At 43.5% G+C, this 19,588-nt stretch overlaps 1 protein-coding gene across 1 annotated transcript; it reads left to right on the top strand.

Moving 5' to 3' along the window:
- Window positions 1–260: 260 nt before the first annotated feature.
- On the top strand, window positions 261–19,204 carry ADPRHL1 (ADP-ribosylhydrolase like 1; the record flags this gene model as incomplete). Its single annotated transcript, XM_079549090.1, has 7 exons — window positions 261–474; window positions 3,389–3,553; window positions 7,645–7,770; window positions 10,142–10,282; window positions 13,681–13,808; window positions 17,293–17,425; window positions 19,047–19,204. 7 exons carry the CDS (start codon window positions 261–263, stop codon window positions 19,202–19,204), a joined length of 1,065 nt encoding a protein of 354 aa, XP_079405216.1.
- Window positions 19,205–19,588: the final 384 nt, after the last annotated feature.

Below are 19,588 nucleotides of genomic sequence, written 5' to 3'. Positions count from 1 at the left end.
CTTCGCTCTGTGGACGCGTTCCTGCAGTTCCATTGAACAAAGCCTCTGCAAAGTCCCCAGCTTATGAAATATTTCCTCTTCATTGGGTCCCAGTCAGGGGATGGCATCTGCAGAGCCAGAAAAGGAAGCTCTTGCCTTATAGAGAGCACTCGTGGGGTGACACAATGGCTGATATAAAGTGTCAGAGGAGCTGAGCTGAAGGCAAAGGAACAAAGAAAGATCCAGATCCAGTGGCTGGGAGAGGCAGAAGTGTCTCGAGGATGGATAAATTTAAGGCTGCGCTTGTACTGGCTGGGGTAGGGGATGCTCTTGGTTACAGAAATTTCTCCCGACAGGACAATGCTTTAGGTGCAAAAATCCAACAGGAGCTGAAAGAAATCGGAGGGCTGGAGAACCTGGTGCTCTCCCCAGACAAATGGCCAGTAAGTGACAACACGCTCATGCACATGGCTACAGCAGAGGCTGTCATCACAGGTAGGTAAGCTGGATTTGGAAGTGCAGTCTGGAAAGAAACAAAGCTGTAGAATTGCTGCTTTTTCTTACAATAAGCCCGAGTTGGAAAAAAGTGTGTCAGAAATGCTGTTGATGTGAATGATGATGTTTAGTTCATCTCTTCCATGAGCATGGTCCTGTGGCCACCGCTCCAGCTGAGGAGCTGTGATTTCTTTCGTGTGGAGGGGCTCTCTCTGTGCTTCCCCTCATTTTATAAAGCTGGCTAAAGCTTAACGACTTGAAATGCTGCAAGTCAAGAGCAACAAAACAACTGGTAGAGTAGTTAAGTAGATGATCTGTATGCTACATACACCAGGGATTGGTACAGCCACTAGAAAGAAACCTGTCTGAAATTCTTCCATAAAAGATCAGAGCTTTCATGAGTGCATTTCTAACATGTTTGTGCTTCATGCTCCAGGCGGGGGTGAAGTACCCTTGATATCTAATCCTGGCTAAAATGCAATGGCAGCAGAGGAGCAAGCTGCTTTGTAGAGAGAGCTCTGCACCTTTAATCCAAACAATATTCTAAAATATGATGATAATAAAATATATCCCAATGGTGAAAGTCATTAATATGTCTTCTAAAAGCACAGCAGTTTGAGAGGAAACTTTTTTTTTTTATAAGGTAGTACTGTTTGTCAGAGTAAGCGATATTTTTATCAACACCCTATCCAATGAACTAAGGCTTTCTGAGACCATCTGGGTTGTCACCAGAAATTCTTCACAAGACAGCCGCCTTTCAGCAACATTTTGTCTCCTCCAAATGAAACAAATTTTTAAAACCGATTTCCCTTTAACACGTGCAGCACTGGATAACTACTAGCAGCAGAACCCAGCAGTGAAGCTGAGTATTGTTATAGTCAATGAATGTGCGTCTGCTTCGTTGCTTTATCTCTGCTTGCTTCTAATGTGCTCTAAATTTAGCGTGCAGAGATCAGTTGAAGAGTGTGGCGGACACTTCATGCCTGGCTGTTAGCAGGCCAATGGTTTAAGGGGTAGCTAATACACTAAAGATAAGGGCAAGATGTCAGCCAATCAAGAACAAAGATGACTAACATATTTCTGAATATAGGCTATGATTAAATACATATCATATGTTTCCTGCTCGTTGAACTGTCCAAAAACCATAACTTCTGAGCAGTCGAGCCGGTTGGACTATGAGTATAGTAATAAATCTTGCATGTTGCAGGAGCACTGCCCTCTTTGAAGAAAGAAAGGTCTCACTAATTTTCATCACCTATGCTTATCTCATGCTCTTATTTCTTTGTCCCTGATCAGACGGGCTTTAAAAAGATGCTGCTATAGGCTGGTGAGAAAACAAAAAGCAGGAGAAGGGAATTTTAGTCAGAAATCTTCCTTTCAGACAACATTCATAAATGGGGGAAATCAAGTCCTTTCCTCTGCTTCCCAGAAGGGAGGCAGGGCTGCCCCTCCTGCAGACATCTTCTCCTTGCAGAGAGGACACAGCAATCTGCTGGGGTGGCCAGGCTCACCCCCTGTGGGAGCAGAAGGCCCCATCCAACCTGGCCTCGAATGCCTCTGGTGATGGGGCACCCACGGCTTCTCTGGGCAGCTGTGCCAGCGCTTTGCTGCTCTCTGAATAAAGCATTTTCGCCCAACATCTAACGTAAATCTCCCCTTTTAGTTTAAAGCCATGGAGTGTTCCCACTTAAAGAAAGAGCCTGTTCCATCGGCCCGCTGAGGCCGCATGGTAGGCTCAGAACCCTGGCTCTGGGGTCAGGGCTCCTGCAGGAGGTGCTGGGTGGTAAATCCTGCTCTTGGCTCACATCCTCATAAACTGACATCTGATTCCTAAATCTGGAAATAGTTGGCAGTTTGAAAGCATCCTGCTCCTCCAGGACTGTATGTGAGATGGCCAGTGTAATTGATAGGGCTTTTTTCTTATAAAAGGAAGGGAAATTTCATTTTGCTCTGCATCTTTTTTATTTGTCTGCCCGCAAAAATGTCACTTTAGAGAATCTGTGGCTGGTGGGGTTCAAAATTTATTCCCAAATTTAAATGCTCCTGTAGATTTCAAGAAATCACCAATATTCGATGAAATGAAAACATGTTTAAAACTTCCCCTGGTGCTGTTTCACAGAATCACAGAATCACAGAATGGCCTGGGTTGGAAGGGACCTCAAGGATCATGAATCTCCAACCCCCCCACCACAGGCAGGGCCACCAACCTCCACATTTAACACTAGACCAGGCTGCCCAGGGCCCCATTCAATCTGGCCTTGAACACCTCCAGGGACAGGGCAGTTTGATTTGGGGGATCGTTTGATCCATAGTCAAACCACATTTCAGAGCACTCATTGAGTACACAGAAAACTTAGAGCTGACTGGCAGCCTCCTCTGTTCCCACTGGCTATGAACTTGTAAGATTCAGTGAAGGCTCCACCTCAGTGCAAACCAGGGCATCAGCAGCACAAAGCAGCAGTTGTAGAAACACTGTAGGTTCAGTGCAGCAGAGATTCCTTGGGCAAGGCTTTAAGGCTGTAGATGAGCATGGACGTGGGCCGAGGTGGGAGCAGCTGGCACCAAGGCAGTGGGTGCACGCAGCGAGGCCTGGGCAGCACTGCACACCCAAGGCAAGAGAAAGCCCCCCAGCAGCTGCTGCAGGGAGAAGAACCCCTCAGTCTGTTCAGTTCTAGGAATTAAAAGTGAAAAGAAAAGTGGGAAAAGTTAAGAACAGAGAGACAGGAGTGTTTTCTCTCCAGCCTGCTCTCATGGTTTGCAAAATCATTCATAGTAGCACCGACACCATGCCTCTGTGTACTGGAAACAGAAACTGGAACATATATTAATTGCATCACTAGCCTTCTATGTTTGTTTTCAGTGCCCTCTCATTATTCTGCATTCATGTGACGGCCTTTGCTCCTCTTCTGAGCAGATTACTGGTGTTTGGAGGACCTGTACCGGGAGCTAGTGAAGCGCTACGTGGATGCTGTGGACAAGCTCTCAGGGAGGCGGCCAGACCCTGCAACCATCGAGGGCTGCCGGGAGCTGAAGCCAGATAATTACCTTCTGGCATGGCACACTCCATTCAATGAAAAGGGTAACGTACCGCTTTATATTCATAGCCGCTGGCTTGGGTAACACCGGCCTTCAAGATCTGGGGCTATGGGGATATTGCTTTGTTTTTCTCCCTGACGTCAAAAGTTACTACTTCTGAAATATTTCCATGTTTGCCTGGGGATGGCAAGAGGTCTGCCAGGAATTCCTGCTCTAGGGCACTGTGTCCTCTCGTAAATGCACCCTACCCCATTTAGCATCTATTTAAAGAGTCTCTGTCCTTGGCTCCGTGCCTCTGGGTCCAGGTCTTTGTCCTTGAGTTTAATGGTTATTTTAAGAAATATTTTCTGCTTTTTTTTTTTTTTTTTTTTTAATCATTTAAATGTTTGTAGATGCAAGTCTTTTCAGTCATACGTTACTTTTCTTCAGGAGGATGCAATGCCAGGAACTACAGCTGTTTAACTGATAATCCCAAATATTCCCAGCACCGTTTCCCTTCCCAAGACCCTTACTTTCTCTTTGCAGTCATTTCATTTTATGATGAATAGAATTTCTTCTTGCAGCTATTTAGCACACATGCAGCTGTGTACACTCGTAGACCTGAGCAGTGCCATTAATCATGGCAGCAGCCATGGCTGCCCACACAGGTGTTGCACTGTGTCAGTGTGATGCAGTACTGCCGTGGTATGTACAGACACTGCTCAACAGCATTGTATGTTGATGCAACACTGTGACAAAAACACAGTGGCACCATGCCTCAGCTATTTCTGGATCTCTGCAGGCAGTTTTATTTGACTCAACAAGGGTTTCACTGAGCCCCTGTCACTACCATAGCCGCTGGGTCGGGAAGGCTCCCCTCTGCTTTACTCTGCCCAGCAGCCATACGCTGGGCAGGATCTGAGACAGTGCCCCTTGGGCGGTCGTCCTGTGCTTTCTAACTGACAGTGAGTAAAACTCAGTCAAAATAACAGTGGGAGCTGCTGCTGGCCCTGAGCAGCTCTTGACACCTCCAGCAGCAGGACACAGCTGTTCCCCGGCCTGCTGCTGTTTTGCTTTTCAGCCTTCTTCCTCCCCAGCTTTCCATGGCTGAAGATTTGCTCTTAGGATGCTCTGGGCTAGAATTGTCTAAAATGAATTCCTTCAGATCCAGCATCTATAATGCACTGTCTCCATCTGGTACCACAAATATCACTCTGAGATGTTCAGAATCTCATAGATTATTTACTTTCACTTTTAATTCAAACAAACTTCCACTTGAGGCAAGAAAAATCTATGTTGCTCAATGTCAGGTGATATCTTGAATGATCTGGTACCAAAATGATCTTTTCTGGTGTTCATTTTATGTCATCCGACTTCTTTCAAAGTTCATATGCTAGCCTTCATGGAACAGTAAAACTGGAGCTTAGATAATTTCAAACTGCTCATGTAAAGGTCTTCTGCTCAGCTTTGTGTGTGTATAGTCAGTACAGCAACCTCTTACATCAAACTGCCCTATGTGTCTCTTTCCCACCTACAGCCACATTCATTGGCATGCTCACTGAAGAGCAAATTACTCAAATTATGTTACAGGGTGATGGAATTCCTATGGCCATCAAGAGAACTGCCCGAGTCTGTCCAACAGCTTCTGTTTTAAGAGCTTATACCCACATTATGGCATTGATAAGGACTGATAAGGAAAGAGTTTAAGATAAATGCAGAAAGTTGGAGACCAAAAATGAAGAGAAGGATAAGCTGCAGATGGACTTAAAGGAAAAGGAGTTGAGTTCTGAGTTTTCATGAAGAACAAACCATAGTCACAAAGGATATGTCCTCTTCAGAGCTTAGTAGCCATTAATCTGATCTTCATTATTCTACATATGTAGAGTGAGGAAAAACCCACTGAGGTCTTCCATCCTAACAAAGAATAATGCACTGCATGAATGAAGATGATACAGTAAGCTCCTGCGGAGAGAGAATTGTAGAGAAAAAGTTACTTCTCATAAATCTGTTAGAAAGCCCATGAAATAGTCAAGAAACCAGAGGTCAAAGGAGATGTCTGAAGATGTCTGATGCATGAAGTCTGTTTGGATTTCCAATGCATTCAACAGCTTTCGTAGCTACTAACGTCTAAGGTAGATCAGTAAAATTATAAATCGGATGGAGAACATTAATATGGGTAGAGAAAACTCACTGTCTCCTCCACAACAAAACTAGGCATTTCAGATGAAACCAACCAGTCATGAATTCCAACCAAGTAAAAGGGAGAACTTAAATGTAGCAACTAATTAAGTTGTGCAACTCTTTTCAATGGGAACGTGCAGGTGATGACATTCCTATGCGTTCAAAAAATAGCTTGGCAAATTCACTCAGAGAAAATTCTTCAAGGGCTCTAAGCAGGGAAATGAAGCAGCAGCTGACTCCTGAACCAGGGAACCAAATTGTCAGCAGTTTAGTTAGTACAAAGGGACTACGCTGTTACAATTTTCTTTCACTCTTATTGTCATTTTTATCGTAATTGTTATTCTTACTCTCTGTTGCCCAATGTCAGAGTGGATCTAACCTTGTCAGATTACTTCACCTGGGTGCCCGCTCAGGAGAGTTGCTGCCTGGGAAGAAAGCAAGCCCACTCTAGAGAATTATTCAGATCCTAGTTGGTCTGTGTTACATCTGGAGATGCTAATGGGTGTCTTGAGTTAATGTTTTAGTTTGGATTGGGCAGGTAACTTTATGCTCCCTCTACTATCACTCACACTTTGATGACGCTCATGATCTTAGAGCACACAAGCAGCAGTCCTTTGGGTTGAGAATGAAAGGAAAGCGGTTCTCTACTACTGGCCTTGGCTCCTTGGCATCTGCTGTTTCACTGTGCCCCGTGGATTGCTCCTCTTGTGCCATTATACTTGCTAACAGAGACAATGTGTTTCCTTGCTGCCTGTCTGGGAAAGACAGGAAGAATGTGCTTCTAATGTAGGTCCCACACATGCTAAAATTAGGTGGCATAAATATTTCTCCTTATCTACCAGGGGCCAAGTAGGGAAACGCTAATTGCTCTCACCAATACCCAAGGTTCTGGGAAGTGTGAGTGAGTGAAGGCAGTGCTGAAAACATGCTAAGTACTTTGAAAAATCGAACTCTATCCATCCTGAAATGAGTGCCTGCAATGAGAAAATTCTTTTTTGGGCACCGGCTCACCAGCTGTGAAGAGGAGATAATCACCTCACTGGTATCTTGTGAAGATAAGCTCATTAAAACTTCAGTGGGATCCTGATAGTGCTGTGATAAGTACTGGAGAGAAAATAATCAGTAAATTTAGCTCTGCATTCAGTAAACTGTTTAAAAGATGAACACCTGGAATCATATACTCAGTACTGAGGATTGAAAGAAAGACCGGATTATCAACACATAATCTCTGCACTGCATGAGGCAGAAATGCCCAACAAAAAGCTCAGTAAATTCAGGCAGCAGCATGATGAGTACGTGCAAAATCACTGACACCAGTTTGCACAGGAAACCTCAGTTCTGAATTCTAACTTTTAAGGATTTGGCTCTGTACTCTGTTTTTGAGACACATTATTTTATCAAGAAATAGAAGCTATTTTGTGAGCTACCTCTGGGGCTCTCCAGAAGGATCCACATAATAACACTGTAAGATTAGCTGTGACAGTCATATAAAGAGTTTTAGTAATGTACTCTCAGCATGATAACTACTAAAATAAGGGCATACTAAAAGTGTACCTGTTTGGCAGAGTGCTGTTTCCACTGCTGGCATCTGGAGCAAGAAAAGAGAGGTGTCAGCCAAGGATCAGTAAAAGTGACATGAGAGTGGGAATCAAACACTGGTAACAGGAGAGCATGCTGCTCTTTGATACCTGCTATGCTCTTTGTAGCACTAAAAATACTGGAATATACTGGCAGAATATACTGGAATCGACTAGCATTAGAATAAATTGGCAAAATTACATGCATGAAACTTTCAAAACATTCAAATTTGTTCCTTTCAAAATACGTAACTCTGCTTGCATGCTGTTTTCCTGCTTCCTGGAGAGCTCCTACAGAGGTGCTGAAATAATAGAATGCACTTGTTTCTGATTGAATCAACAAATTTATGCATCAACAATCTCTTTTTAAGTGCTTAGCATTGTTGTTTTGCTTTAGGTTCTGGCTTTGGAGCATCTACAAAAGCAATGTGCTTAGGGATGCGTTACTGGAAGCCAGAGAGGCTGGAGTCACTTATTGAAGTGAGCATTGAGTGTGGACGAATGACTCACAACCACCCTACAGGTAATATCTGCAGATGTATTTTTTCTATGAAGTGCCCACAGCTGCTTTTAACTTCTGAGAGAACTAACACAGCTCCTGTGAAGCCACCTGGTTGAGCAGCTTTTGGTTTGCAGACTCCAAGGCCTAGGTTTGAGTTTTGCTCAGGCTGCATATGTATATGTATGCATACAAGCTTATATACGGGCTTGTGTATTGTACAAACAGCAGTCTCAAGCATAGGAGTGCTCCTTCCTAAAATCCCAATGACTAAACACACCCTGTCTCATCCAAAGCACATTCATGCCACTTGCCCTGATCAAATCTCAGGATCTGTGTACATCTAGATGACTCACTGTTACAGGGTGAGCTTATGGTTCAGAGGATAACAACATTTTTCTGTTGACAGGTCTTGTCACATCCGATTGCTGCAGGTAAGGGTAGAAAGCCAAAAAAGTTCTAATTCCATACATTTAGGACACAGTCTGAATTATTATCTAAACAAAACATAAATAATTAGATTTAATGTTGCTCTGAATATCCAGGACTGTCAATCTGATAGTTTCATGCTGCTTAAGCACGTATTCATTCAGTCTGCTTTAAAGAGCAATAAATAAAATTATAATGAAAAGTGACGAGTTCAACATGCTCAGTGCTCTGAAGCAGTCAGAAAAGCCATCAGGATGGCATAAAATTAAAGGAAAAGTATTGAAAGCAAAGTAGAGAATATTTTTGAGGAAACATGCAACATCTATGGCTCATTAGCAACAAGCCTGGTTGTAGGTCTGGGTATCCCACTTCAAAAAAGGACTTAACTTGAGCCAGGAAATGGCAGCGAGGAGTATCAAATGCCTTCTGCGTGAGGAGAAATTAAGTCCAGAAGGATTTTCCTGCTGAAAAGGAGACAAGTGGCATGGGGGGGAGAGGGGGGGAGAGAGGGGACAGTGAGAAGAGGGGTGGAAAGGGCATGACAAACATCACTAACATCCTAAAAGGTATCGAGGAAGGTTGAGCTGTGAATCTCCAGTCAGAGACTGGAAAAACCCAACTGAGATGTCAGTTAGGACGGATACAGGACTGACTCCCCATCTTGGTCCCTGGCTTTGCCCACAAAACCCTCTGCAGCCACCTCATGTTGAGTGTGACACTTTTAAGGATCTTTGTGGAAGCTTGGATAGATGCTGTCTGTCCAAGTGAGACCATTTTTGCTGTCTCTGCCTATTTTGTTTTGTTTTGTTTCAGATTCTGAAAACATCTATTAGATGTGACTTTGGCCTGACCTGGTATTGAAGGTTTTATCGTAGAGAGAAGCAGTAATCATCTGCTCTGGAGTTGTAACCTCCTAAAATAATTTATGTTTGCCTTCAGAAGAACACACCAATTTCATTATTACCTCTGTGCATGAAAAAATGCTTTCTGAATTATGCACTCAGTGAAGCACACTGTGAAGCAACAATACTCTGCTCACCCAATGCTTGTCTGAATGATAGAGTTGTTTTGTTAACCTTCTTTTGCCCTGGATTGGCTTTTTTGCATTTGACAAAATGCCAAGATCACAAGCAAATATGAGAAACAAGCTTGTCTGTTTCTGACATCATAGAGGATTTAAGTGCCCATTAATAGAAAGTTCTCTTCAAATATATTTGTATCCAAAGGGGATGCCTGTACTTACAAGGGTATGTGGACAATGTCTTACTCAGACAACTGAAAAAAAGAAAATAATGGATCTAACTAGATAAAATGGACTTGTCCATCTAGAGTAAAATAAGCCAGAAATAGTGTGAGATCCACTGAGCTGAATGACTCCATATGCAAAATGACATAGCTTTTAAGTGAATACTTTTGCGCAAGTCCTTTATTCCATGCGACTTCAATTAGAAGATCTTCTGTATCAAATCATCATAATCATAGAATCAAAGAATGATCTGGGTTGAAAAGGATCTCAAAGATCATGTAGTTTCAACCCCCCTGCCATGGGCAGGGCCACCAACCACTACATCAGGCTGCCCAGAGCCACATCCAGCCTGGCCTTGAATGCATCCAGGGACAGGGCATCCACAACCTCCTTGGGCAACCTGTTCCAGCGTGTCACCACCCTCTTTAGAGGATGATGTTTATTTTCGAGCCATACCTCAATTTCTGTCAAGTTACACCACTGACAACAGAATCTCCCTTCTGTACAAAGTAAGTCATAAACCACTGGGAACCACGTGTTAGCTGATATTAGCATATCTCCATATGCCAAGAGCCAGCCAGAAAACAGACAGCGGTAGGTTATGTGCATTTGTTAATCTACCCAAAAGACGAGGCATCCTAGTGATTTTACCAGGGACATGACAAGAACAGCGCAAGTACAGATCACGTGGTAGTAATTATATTTATCTATTATTTCTAGGCTTTCTAGGCTCCCTGTGCACAGCTCTCTTTGTGGCATATGCAATACAAGGGAAGCCCCTGGTGCAGTGGGGAAGAGAAATGATGAAAGTTGTGCCGATGGCAGAGGAATACTGCAAGAAGACCATTCGTCACATGGCAGGTAATGTCTGAACCAAGAGTTATTTTCTTAAAGGTGTGTTCAGCTAGCAAGATTCCAAAGAAACGCCCAGTTTCACCATTCTTGCTGCTCTCCCCTCACCTTGCAACCCTTCAGACTGTCCTCTTGCAGAGTCCACTTGGACTATAAGCTCTTTGCAGGTGGTGCCTTCCTCTCGTACTATCTGTTAGGTGTCCAGTATATTGATGACAAAAAAATGCAAAGAAAATAGCAGTGATAAGACCACTCTGTACAATTTTATCTTTAGGAAATATTCAAAGATTGCTGAGAGGGAAAGAAGGAAGACTTATTAATTAGCAGGTTGTTAGGCAAGCATATCGCTGAAATATAAATTACTCAGCTCTTTCCATCCATTAACATAGTCCAGTATCTTCCATAAGAAAATCCACTGCCTTTTTACTCATTTTGCTAGGAGAAGTTCACTTGCAGGCACCTCTTGACAGATAGCTTTTGACCACAGATGCAGATTTGACCCGTAGCTGTTCTGAACAAATATTTAAAACACAACGCCTCGTATCTTTGTTTTAAAATAAGTGAGCGGACCACAGCTGTCAAACTTGATACTGTTTCATCACTGATGTATGTGGTCTTCAGGACAGATGTACTTTAGTTCCTTCTTACCGGGGAGTGATGCATTTGCAACAGTGAGACCTGCTGTGGATGGATGAGTATAATTGCCTTAAAACACTGAGGAAAGAGATTATCCTGTTAATCTCAAGGGACAACTGTTGAGAAAGACTGAATTCTATGGAAAAAATTACTCAAGTACACTCAGAAATGAAGATTTATCTGGGAAAGAAGGCTGCTGCTTTAAAACCTGAAAGAAGCAGGGAGCCTGCCTGAAAAACACTGTGTTTTCACCCGCGTCTCATTGCACACTAAGATTTTTTTAGACCAGACCTATGAGGAGCAGGTGCAGGATTAGTGTGAGTGAGATCCTCTTTGAATGACTTTCCAGCAGGTTCCTGTCACTCCACCAGAGCAGGACCCCTCTGCATGGAGGTATGTGTGTTGGACTCCTGAGGCATGCTGTGCGGGCAATGTCCGTATTGTTGAGCTTTGTCCTATTTTGGTAGCAAGATTCTTCTGCATTAAAGATAAGCTCCTTGCCTGGTGAGATGCACTGCAAAGACGTCCTGCCAAACAGAGTCCTCCTGATTTAGGAAACACTTCTTGGCTGCTTTACCCTCCTTGGATAACAAACATGATGTTCAGACATGGAGGGTTAGATTCAACACCCCTCTCTGTTACTCAGTTACATTTACTCTTCAGACAGCCCATGGATCCCTGACTGTAGCCTTCATCTGGGCTCAAGAAATGGGCCAGAGCCTCATTGTGGCTGGTGGATGGGGTACCTGACTGTGCTACAGGCTGTCCATGCAACCAAAATCTCCTGCCTCTCCTTTCCCGCTTTGCATCTGAGCCCATGCACTGAATAATCACTCTTCCTTGCTTATTGAGATACTATACAGAAAATAGTCATCCATGACATTTTGATGCTTTATGTACATGGGGGAAAAAGGACAGTGGAAAATATGCTTTAAAATACAACACAACCTGTCAAACTCATTTGTATATTTAAAAGCAATTTTGGAACCAACTAGTGGGATGGGCTTTGGTAGTTTTCTTCAACTAATAAGTTTAATCTTCATGGGTTGTATTTTTTCCCTTGAAATACACTCTGGCCTAATGGCTGTGTGCTTTTTCATTCTTCTGAATGGCTCATTTATTAGAATTCTGACAGCTAGCTTCCTTGTAATCAGGCAAAACAGGCACAGAAGAAGGGCAGATGTACATTCCCACATATATGGGGCCATGTGGCTGCTGATCTACCACCTCTTGGAGGTATTGGATACAAGGCAGCATGGTTTTGTTTATATGACGTTTAACTGCTTTAAAGATCTGAATTGGCTAAGAGAAAAACCTGTGCAGCCTTTTAGGAAAAGAAGAAAAATCATAGAATCACACAATGGTTTGGGTTGGAAGGGACCTCATAGCCCAACCAGCCCCAACCCCTGCCATGGGCAGGGCTGCCCCCCACCAGCTCAGGCTGCCCAGGGCCCCATCCAACCTGGCCTTGAGCGCCTACAGGGATGGGGCACCACAGCTTCTCTGGGCAGCTGTGCCAGCGCCTCATTGCTGTCACATTGAAGAATTTTTTTCCTCATGTCTATCCAAAATCAGTTTAAATTCTGTTTTAAAACTATTATCCCTTGTCCTGTCACTAGGTGTCCGTGTAAAAGGTCTCTATCTTTATTAGGCCCTTTTTAAATATGGAAAGGCCAAAATAAGGTCTCCCTGGAGGTTTCTCTTCTGCAAGCTGAACAGCCCCAACTCACAGCCTTTCTTTGTAGGTTACATCCTTCAGAAAACTGGTTCAATTGTGTGTATGCTCCTCAGTTACTTACAGCACGGAGTGACCAAAAAGGGCAGAATCAGGGAGAAAGCAGCAAGAATTGATCATATTTTAAGCTATACACAAGTAGTCCCACACTGAATCCCCAGTTTGCCTTGGCACACTTAGCAGCCATGTATATCTCACTGATTTTTAATTCCTGACTCTCATCTGTCTTTTCACTCAGGCATAAATTCTGCAGGCATAAATTCTGTATACGTATTCAGTGTGACTTCTGCACCTTTTCAAGCCTTTATGAAAGGTCGATTGTTGCCGTGAAAACACACTGACTTTAGTAAGACTATTCACATGCACAAAGTTAAAAGTTGTTAGCAATATTCTTCTCAAAGTTACATTAAAAAGGAGAAAGGCCTATGGTTATTACAACTGGCTCATTTGTATGGGCAAAGACATGTGTGTTGTTTATTCTTTTTTACTACATTTAATAAGGATTTTAATATACCCAAACGGAAATTTTGGTCTTTCTCATCTACCCTTTCCTGAAAGATCAGTCATGAACAGAAATTCTGGAGAAAATGTACGAATAAAAAACTGAGGTGGGAACTATTTGTACTTCAGGCATGTAAGTATTTTTAGATATTCTTTAATCACAGCTAAACAGTACAAAAATTGGCACAGAACTGACATTTTCTCTCTAATTCATTGACTTTTACCTTTTTCTTAGACTGTTTCTAAGTTCTCGAAATCTCGCCTTGATGCCTCTTAATGTCATTTTAATATGTCGTAAAAATAGCACGAGATTCTGAAAATACTTTCTTCCTTTTAACATCTGCAGTTTCCAGTTGGATGTTCCACCTCATATTAAAATGCATACTTAGTGTATCTGCCTGTTTAACGTATGTTCCCGTAAAACACCCAGGTTTTCAGATGAGTCAATACAATCGTTTTCTTGAGAAGCTATTGAAGTAGAAATGAAAATGTTGCCAAGATGAAATACTACATCGTTAATTTCTTTTGCGTTCAGAATACCAGGAGCACTGGTTTTACTTTGAAGCCAAGTGGCAGTTTTACTTGGAGGAGAGAGAAATCAATGAGGAGAACCAGAACAAAGCCGTCTTTCCAGACAACTACGATGCGGAGGAGAGAGAAAAGGTAACCATGACTTCAGATAGCGCCCAGAAAGGCTTTTGCTGTTGGTGGGACACACCAATACTTTACAAATGTTTCCAGTGCAGAGAGAAAGTCTTTACTTTCTTCTAAAATTTTAAGAAACTGTAAAGAACTCCCATCCTTGGTGTGGGTACTTGTTAGTGGAAAAAGCAGCTGCCGTCAGTCCTGAGGTGCTAAAGGTTTCTACAATGGGAGAGGAAGTCCTAATGTCAGATGTGGTGATGCTCAGCACGGGTATAAAGCTTGTAAATGAATCCCTGTCAGCCACAGCTATTTGAGGTAGAAAAGACAGCTAAGGAGAGGCTGGAGGCTCTCCTTGAATCCTAATGGAGCTGTGCCCAAGTCCCACAGAAATGCCTCCTAATGGAGCTGGGTTAACGTTTCTAAGGTCCTTTGAACAGAAGACAGCCCTCCTAAGCACTGACCTGCAAATACCTGCAGTGCCCCAGCGCTAGTTTTAATGTCTCAAGAGGTTTTTTTACCATGTTTTATGTGGTACTGTTTTACAGTATCTGTGATCTTTCTTTTGCCTTATTAATACAGGTTATAACTTCTTAACTCAAGATAAATAATGACTCCTCTTCCCTGGTGTTTACAACTCTGATACTTGCTGGCACCTCTCAATGTTCTCCACTTAGCAGCTAAGAACTAAGTATGTAGTCCTTGTCACCCTTCCCCATAAATCAATCCCTTTTTCCAGAGTATAAAAACACCGCTCTATTCTGAGAAGACACTTTGTATATATTTAGATGTTTGTTTCTGCAGTGAAAAGTGCCAGTGGAAGCCAGATTTACTCTGGGTAGTGAAAAAAAATGCTTTAAATATAAATACTAAATCTTCCCTTTTTATTTTATTGATTCAGCGCTACAAACTTGTTACTAGTTTTTTGTTCCTTCAAGTTCTGCTGCAGTCTTTGCGGGGTTTTATGAGAGATTAAACTGATCGGTATTTCCCCATGATCATTTTCAAGAGGGAACTGAATGAATTCCCAGAGCAGAAACAAAACTTATCTTCGTGAGCCTAACCCAACTAATTTGACCTACTATGCTATTCATTTTGATGCACAGGAAAGGAAATGTTGCTTGACCCTCGGACTGTACCGACAAACAGCAATCACATTCTGGCAGAAGTTCCATTTTGCTCACAAACTGAGCATGTTTATTATAGCCATGGAAAGAATAAGCAAGAAGACAACTGTCTTGCCTGCCTTTTATCCAGGACTGCTTTAGTTTTCACTCCCAACCATTTTGTGTCTAGAGATGTAGCGGGCAGATGGCCTTTCTGCAGGCAGTGAATAAACCGCAAATAGCTGGTAGCCCTTCTGGCAGCAGGTCTCATGGGCATGAGAAGAGGCCCCATTCTGAGGACACAGCCGGAGTAGATGTGAAAGAGAAGCGCTCAAATGTGGCATGAACCAATCTGAGTATATTGCAAAGGCAATTTCCCTTTAGAAAAAAAGTGAGCTTTGATTGCTAAACAGCAAAGATCACATTCTGTATAGACAGATAGGTACAAATTTGGAGATAACTAGAAATGTAGGGGAAAAAAATCCAAATTACCTCTTCTTGAATGTATAAGTATGAGCTGGGTGATCAGATGTCGGTAGGAGGTGGCTGTAATGACCAACCTACCAGGGGTTGGTAGCAAGGACGAGATGTGGGAATTGCCTCTAGGGCTTGTAAGGAGCCCAGTTCTCTCTCTCAGCATGAGGGACAGCATGGGTACACCTGCACTCATCCTCACTGCTGGTCCTCACCTGCCCTTGCCCAGGGAAGATGGGCTGCCGCCAAATCACAGAGCTGCACCAGGGTGCAATGTTCTGCCCTTTTGAAAAGCTTGAGAAACTGTCTTGGAGCAGATCAATCCCAAGGAGCGCTCTCCCTCAAGTAAGGAATTCCCAGCAAAGCGAGGTGACATCAGATGTGCGCAGAACATCAGTGATAGTGTGGGCTAAATGGAGAGAAACTTGAGACGCTGGCTTGCTGGCCCAGAATAGCGCTTCCACAGTCAGTGCACTTGCATTGGTAGTGCTGCACCTGTGGCCTTGCTGCTCCGCCAGAATGGAAACTGCAGGAATAAGGCTATAAAGTTTGCTCGTGTCAGAGAGCAGAGTAAGCAGCTGCTGTCTCTAGTCTGAAAAAAAAGAGAACGAAGTGAAGCTGGATTACCCAGTTTAACGTCCGTGCAGATAAACCATCACTAAGTATATACTGGCGGAGGTGGAAGTGAGTAGATATATGTGCTTACCTTCATACACATTATAGAAGCCACGTGAAAGGAAAACAGCTGAAGCTAACTTATCATGATGCAACTAAAGCTCCAGGAACTACAGCTGCCAATTCCTGTTAAGGGAAAATTATGATTTTAATATGAGCTAATCGGAGTCTTGAGTTCATTTGGAGATTTTGGGCAGTTCTCTTCAACTTACTTCTCTAAAGAAAATTCAGCTGTCTTTGCAAACCTCACTGTGGTCTTTTTAATTTTTTTCCCTTCTTTCTTCTCTTGGGGAAGAAATGTTTCTTCTGCTTGCAAGTATTTTTCATTGCTGCTCAATGGAAGGTGAGAGAATGGCTCAGAATGAAAAAGTCATTGACGGAGTCTGAAATTGAGTCCCTAAAGAAATTACCGAATCAGAGCTTCTTCAGCCTCCACGTAAAACTTGGCAAATAGAAACATTTGCATACATGTCGCAAGAGAAGTTGAGAATATTTCCCAAAAGCAGAAGGAGGACTGATGATATAAACCGTCTCTAACCCTAATTTTTAAAGAATAAGGACTTCTAGGGTGTGAAATAAGAATTTGTCTTGATCTACTTCTTAGCATTCTTGGCTCATCATGTACCTGGCCTGCCAAGTTTCTCTGCATCCTTCCTAATGCCTTGTCCTTGCTGTGGGCATGGTGGCCTCTGTCCCTAGAAGAGATGTGCTGCTTCCAGTAGGGATCACTCAGCAGGGAGACAGGGAGTGCAGCAGAGCCTAGGAGGAAGTTTTTCACACAGAGGGCAGTGACACACTGGAACAGGTTGCCCAAGGAGGTTGTGGATCCCTGGAGGCATTCAAGGCCAGGCTGGATGTGGCTCTGGGCAGCCTGGTCTAATGGTTGGCAACACTGCACATAGCAGGGGGTTAAAACTTGATGATCATTGTGGTCCTTTTCAACCCAGGCCATTCTATTATCCTATGATAGAATATGAAAGAATTCGTTTTGCAGTCAGTCGTCAGCACAAAGTGCAGATGCCCATTTACTGAATACACCCATGTACTGAATTCAAAATTGTCAGTAGTTGGCAGGATGCTTCCCCTCGTTAACGGGCCCAGCAATCTTCTCACTGTGAAAAGTGAAGAAAAGCTCAAGTAGCAAATGCCTTCTTGCGACTCCTAGGACACAGGGACAGGATAGGCAAGCAAGATGCAGTGCACATCCTCCTTTCCACTGATGCACCCTGATGCCTCCATCTGTCTTGCAGACATACCGCAGATGGAGTTCCGAAGGTCGGGGCGGGAGACGGGGCCACGATGCCCCAATGATCGCCTACGATGCCCTGCTGGGGTGCGGCGGGGACTGGACAGAGCTCTGCAACCGCTCCATGTTCCACGGAGGTGAGGGCACTGCCGCAGCTTCCAGCCTCCTTTCCCCATTGTGTTTCGTGACCTCCCACTCACAAATGGCTGCTATTGACCACTCTGTTGTGCCACTGATTATTTCTACATCCCCTGATTTTGCACCATCACAGAACCACGGGATGGCTGAGGTGGGCAGGAATCTCTGGGTCCATCTATTCCAAGCCCTCTCCAGCAGGGCCACCCAGAGCAGGATGCCCAGGGACATGGCCGGGCAGCTTCTGGAGATCTCCAAAGAGGAGACTCCACAGCCTCCCTAGACCATCAAAAATTCTTTTAGCAGCAGCTGCCGTGCAAGCTGTTTATAGTCATTGTCAAACGTTACTTCATCTGAGTCCCATGGTTTTGCCAGAGTTGAATGAAAAGTAAATCTACTATAACTTTATAAAGGGTTGGCATCTACCCCTGCCAAAATACTAGCACCTTTGGCAAAGCCACATTTTAACTGCATATAGTGAAGTCAAGTAAGGGAGAAAAATGGTACAGTGCCCAATCAAGTGCCAGGCAAATAAATCATAGAGGCATGCAATAAATTATTTTAATGGCTTTTCACAAAGTAATTCTCTTACTGTCATCTGCATACTGCTGGGCCAGAGCAGATGTGGGCAACGATCCCAGCACAAAAACACCTGTGTCCACCTTTGCCCTGTCACAATGGTAGAAGCTGACAGTCTCTCACTGTCAGCAAGAACCTGCAGGCACAGCAATGCGCATTGTTGCTGCTTAACATGGTTGGATGGTTTAAATCATATGTAGTGCTTTGCTGTATTGTTAGGCACACTCTCCAATCTAGAGCATAAATGTCACCAACCATTGAAGGTGATGAGGTGCTGGCACAGCTGCCCAGAGAAGCTATGATGCCCCATCCCTGTAGGTGCTCAGGGCCAGGTTGGATGGGGCCCTGGACAGCCTGAACTGATGGGTTGAGACTGGATGATCTTTAAAATCTTTAAAATCAACCAAACCATTCTATGATCCTATGGCGTTTGCCATGTGGCAGAGACTGCTGCAGTTACTCTTCCCTCCCTTTTTCTTAATAATGGCTATCTGCTTGCAAGAGCTGTTGGGTTGCAGTGGGTTTTCCCCAGCCAAAATAAGCAGTCAATCTGTGCTGTCAGGGATGATCTTGTCCACTCTGCTGGCCATACCTCTCTCTGTCTCTGGCAACCTTATGTAGTCTCCTCCACTACTAGAACTAAAGGGTACCAAGTACAAAGAGTGGGTGAAAACTCTGAAACAGATCAAAGGAGGTGCTCCTTTCAAACACTGAGAAAGGATGCTGTGAATCCTAAAAGCCCACATACATTCTAAAAGTGATCAGATGAACGTGTGGGAAAAGATACCGTGGGACTAAGGAGATGGAGACCAGCTCTAGCTCAGAAGCACACATCATGGAAGCATTGCTGTATGTGGGCTTGGTGTTACCTTCCTAGGCATGGGAGGAGACATGGGGTCTTACAAGCCTTTGGGACTAACGCAGCGCAGCCATCATGTCCCTTCCATCAGTGGCTTTGTACTTCTGCCCCTGTGCTTTGCAGGCTTTAGTTGTGTACTTAAAGGTGACCCTAAGAGAAATTTGCATCTGTGCTTGAACCCGCAGGAGAAAGTGCAGCGACGGGATCTATTGCTGGCTGCCTCTATGGGCTGGTGTACGGCCTGAGCAAGGTTCCTAAGGGAATGTACCAGGATCTTGAGCAAAGAGAGAGGCTAGAGTACTTGGGCGAGAACCTTTACCGACTGTCCATGGAGGAAAAGTAAAACTGTCTCTGCCATTTTCTCTTTCTATAAAGACTATATCAAATCCTGTAGATAACTGTCCGACTTTAATGATGAAGGAATTAGCTGAGAGTTAATCTGAAAGGATGTATGTAGATTGTGTGCAAGTGAAGATAGCTGAATAACTGAAGAACAACTAGGTATTTACAGTGTTTGTGGGTTTTTTTTACAAATGTAGGGATTTTTTGAATATAAATATTGCTGCCTAAGCCCGTGAGATAATCTCAAATGGAAAAAAATCAATAAAAACTTTTGACTGATTTCAGTCTAACTTGCTATAATACCACTTTCTAAACAGCTGTGAGCAGTAATTACACACACAAAATTAATTTTGAGAACTAATGCTTTCTTGCAGAACTAATGGTA

The sequence above is a fragment of the Tetrao urogallus genome (genome assembly GCF_951394365.1).
Source record: "Tetrao urogallus genome assembly, chromosome: 1".
Classification (NCBI taxonomy): Eukaryota; Metazoa; Chordata; class Aves; order Galliformes; family Phasianidae; genus Tetrao; species Tetrao urogallus.
This window is presented reverse-complemented; position numbering and strand designations above follow the sequence as displayed.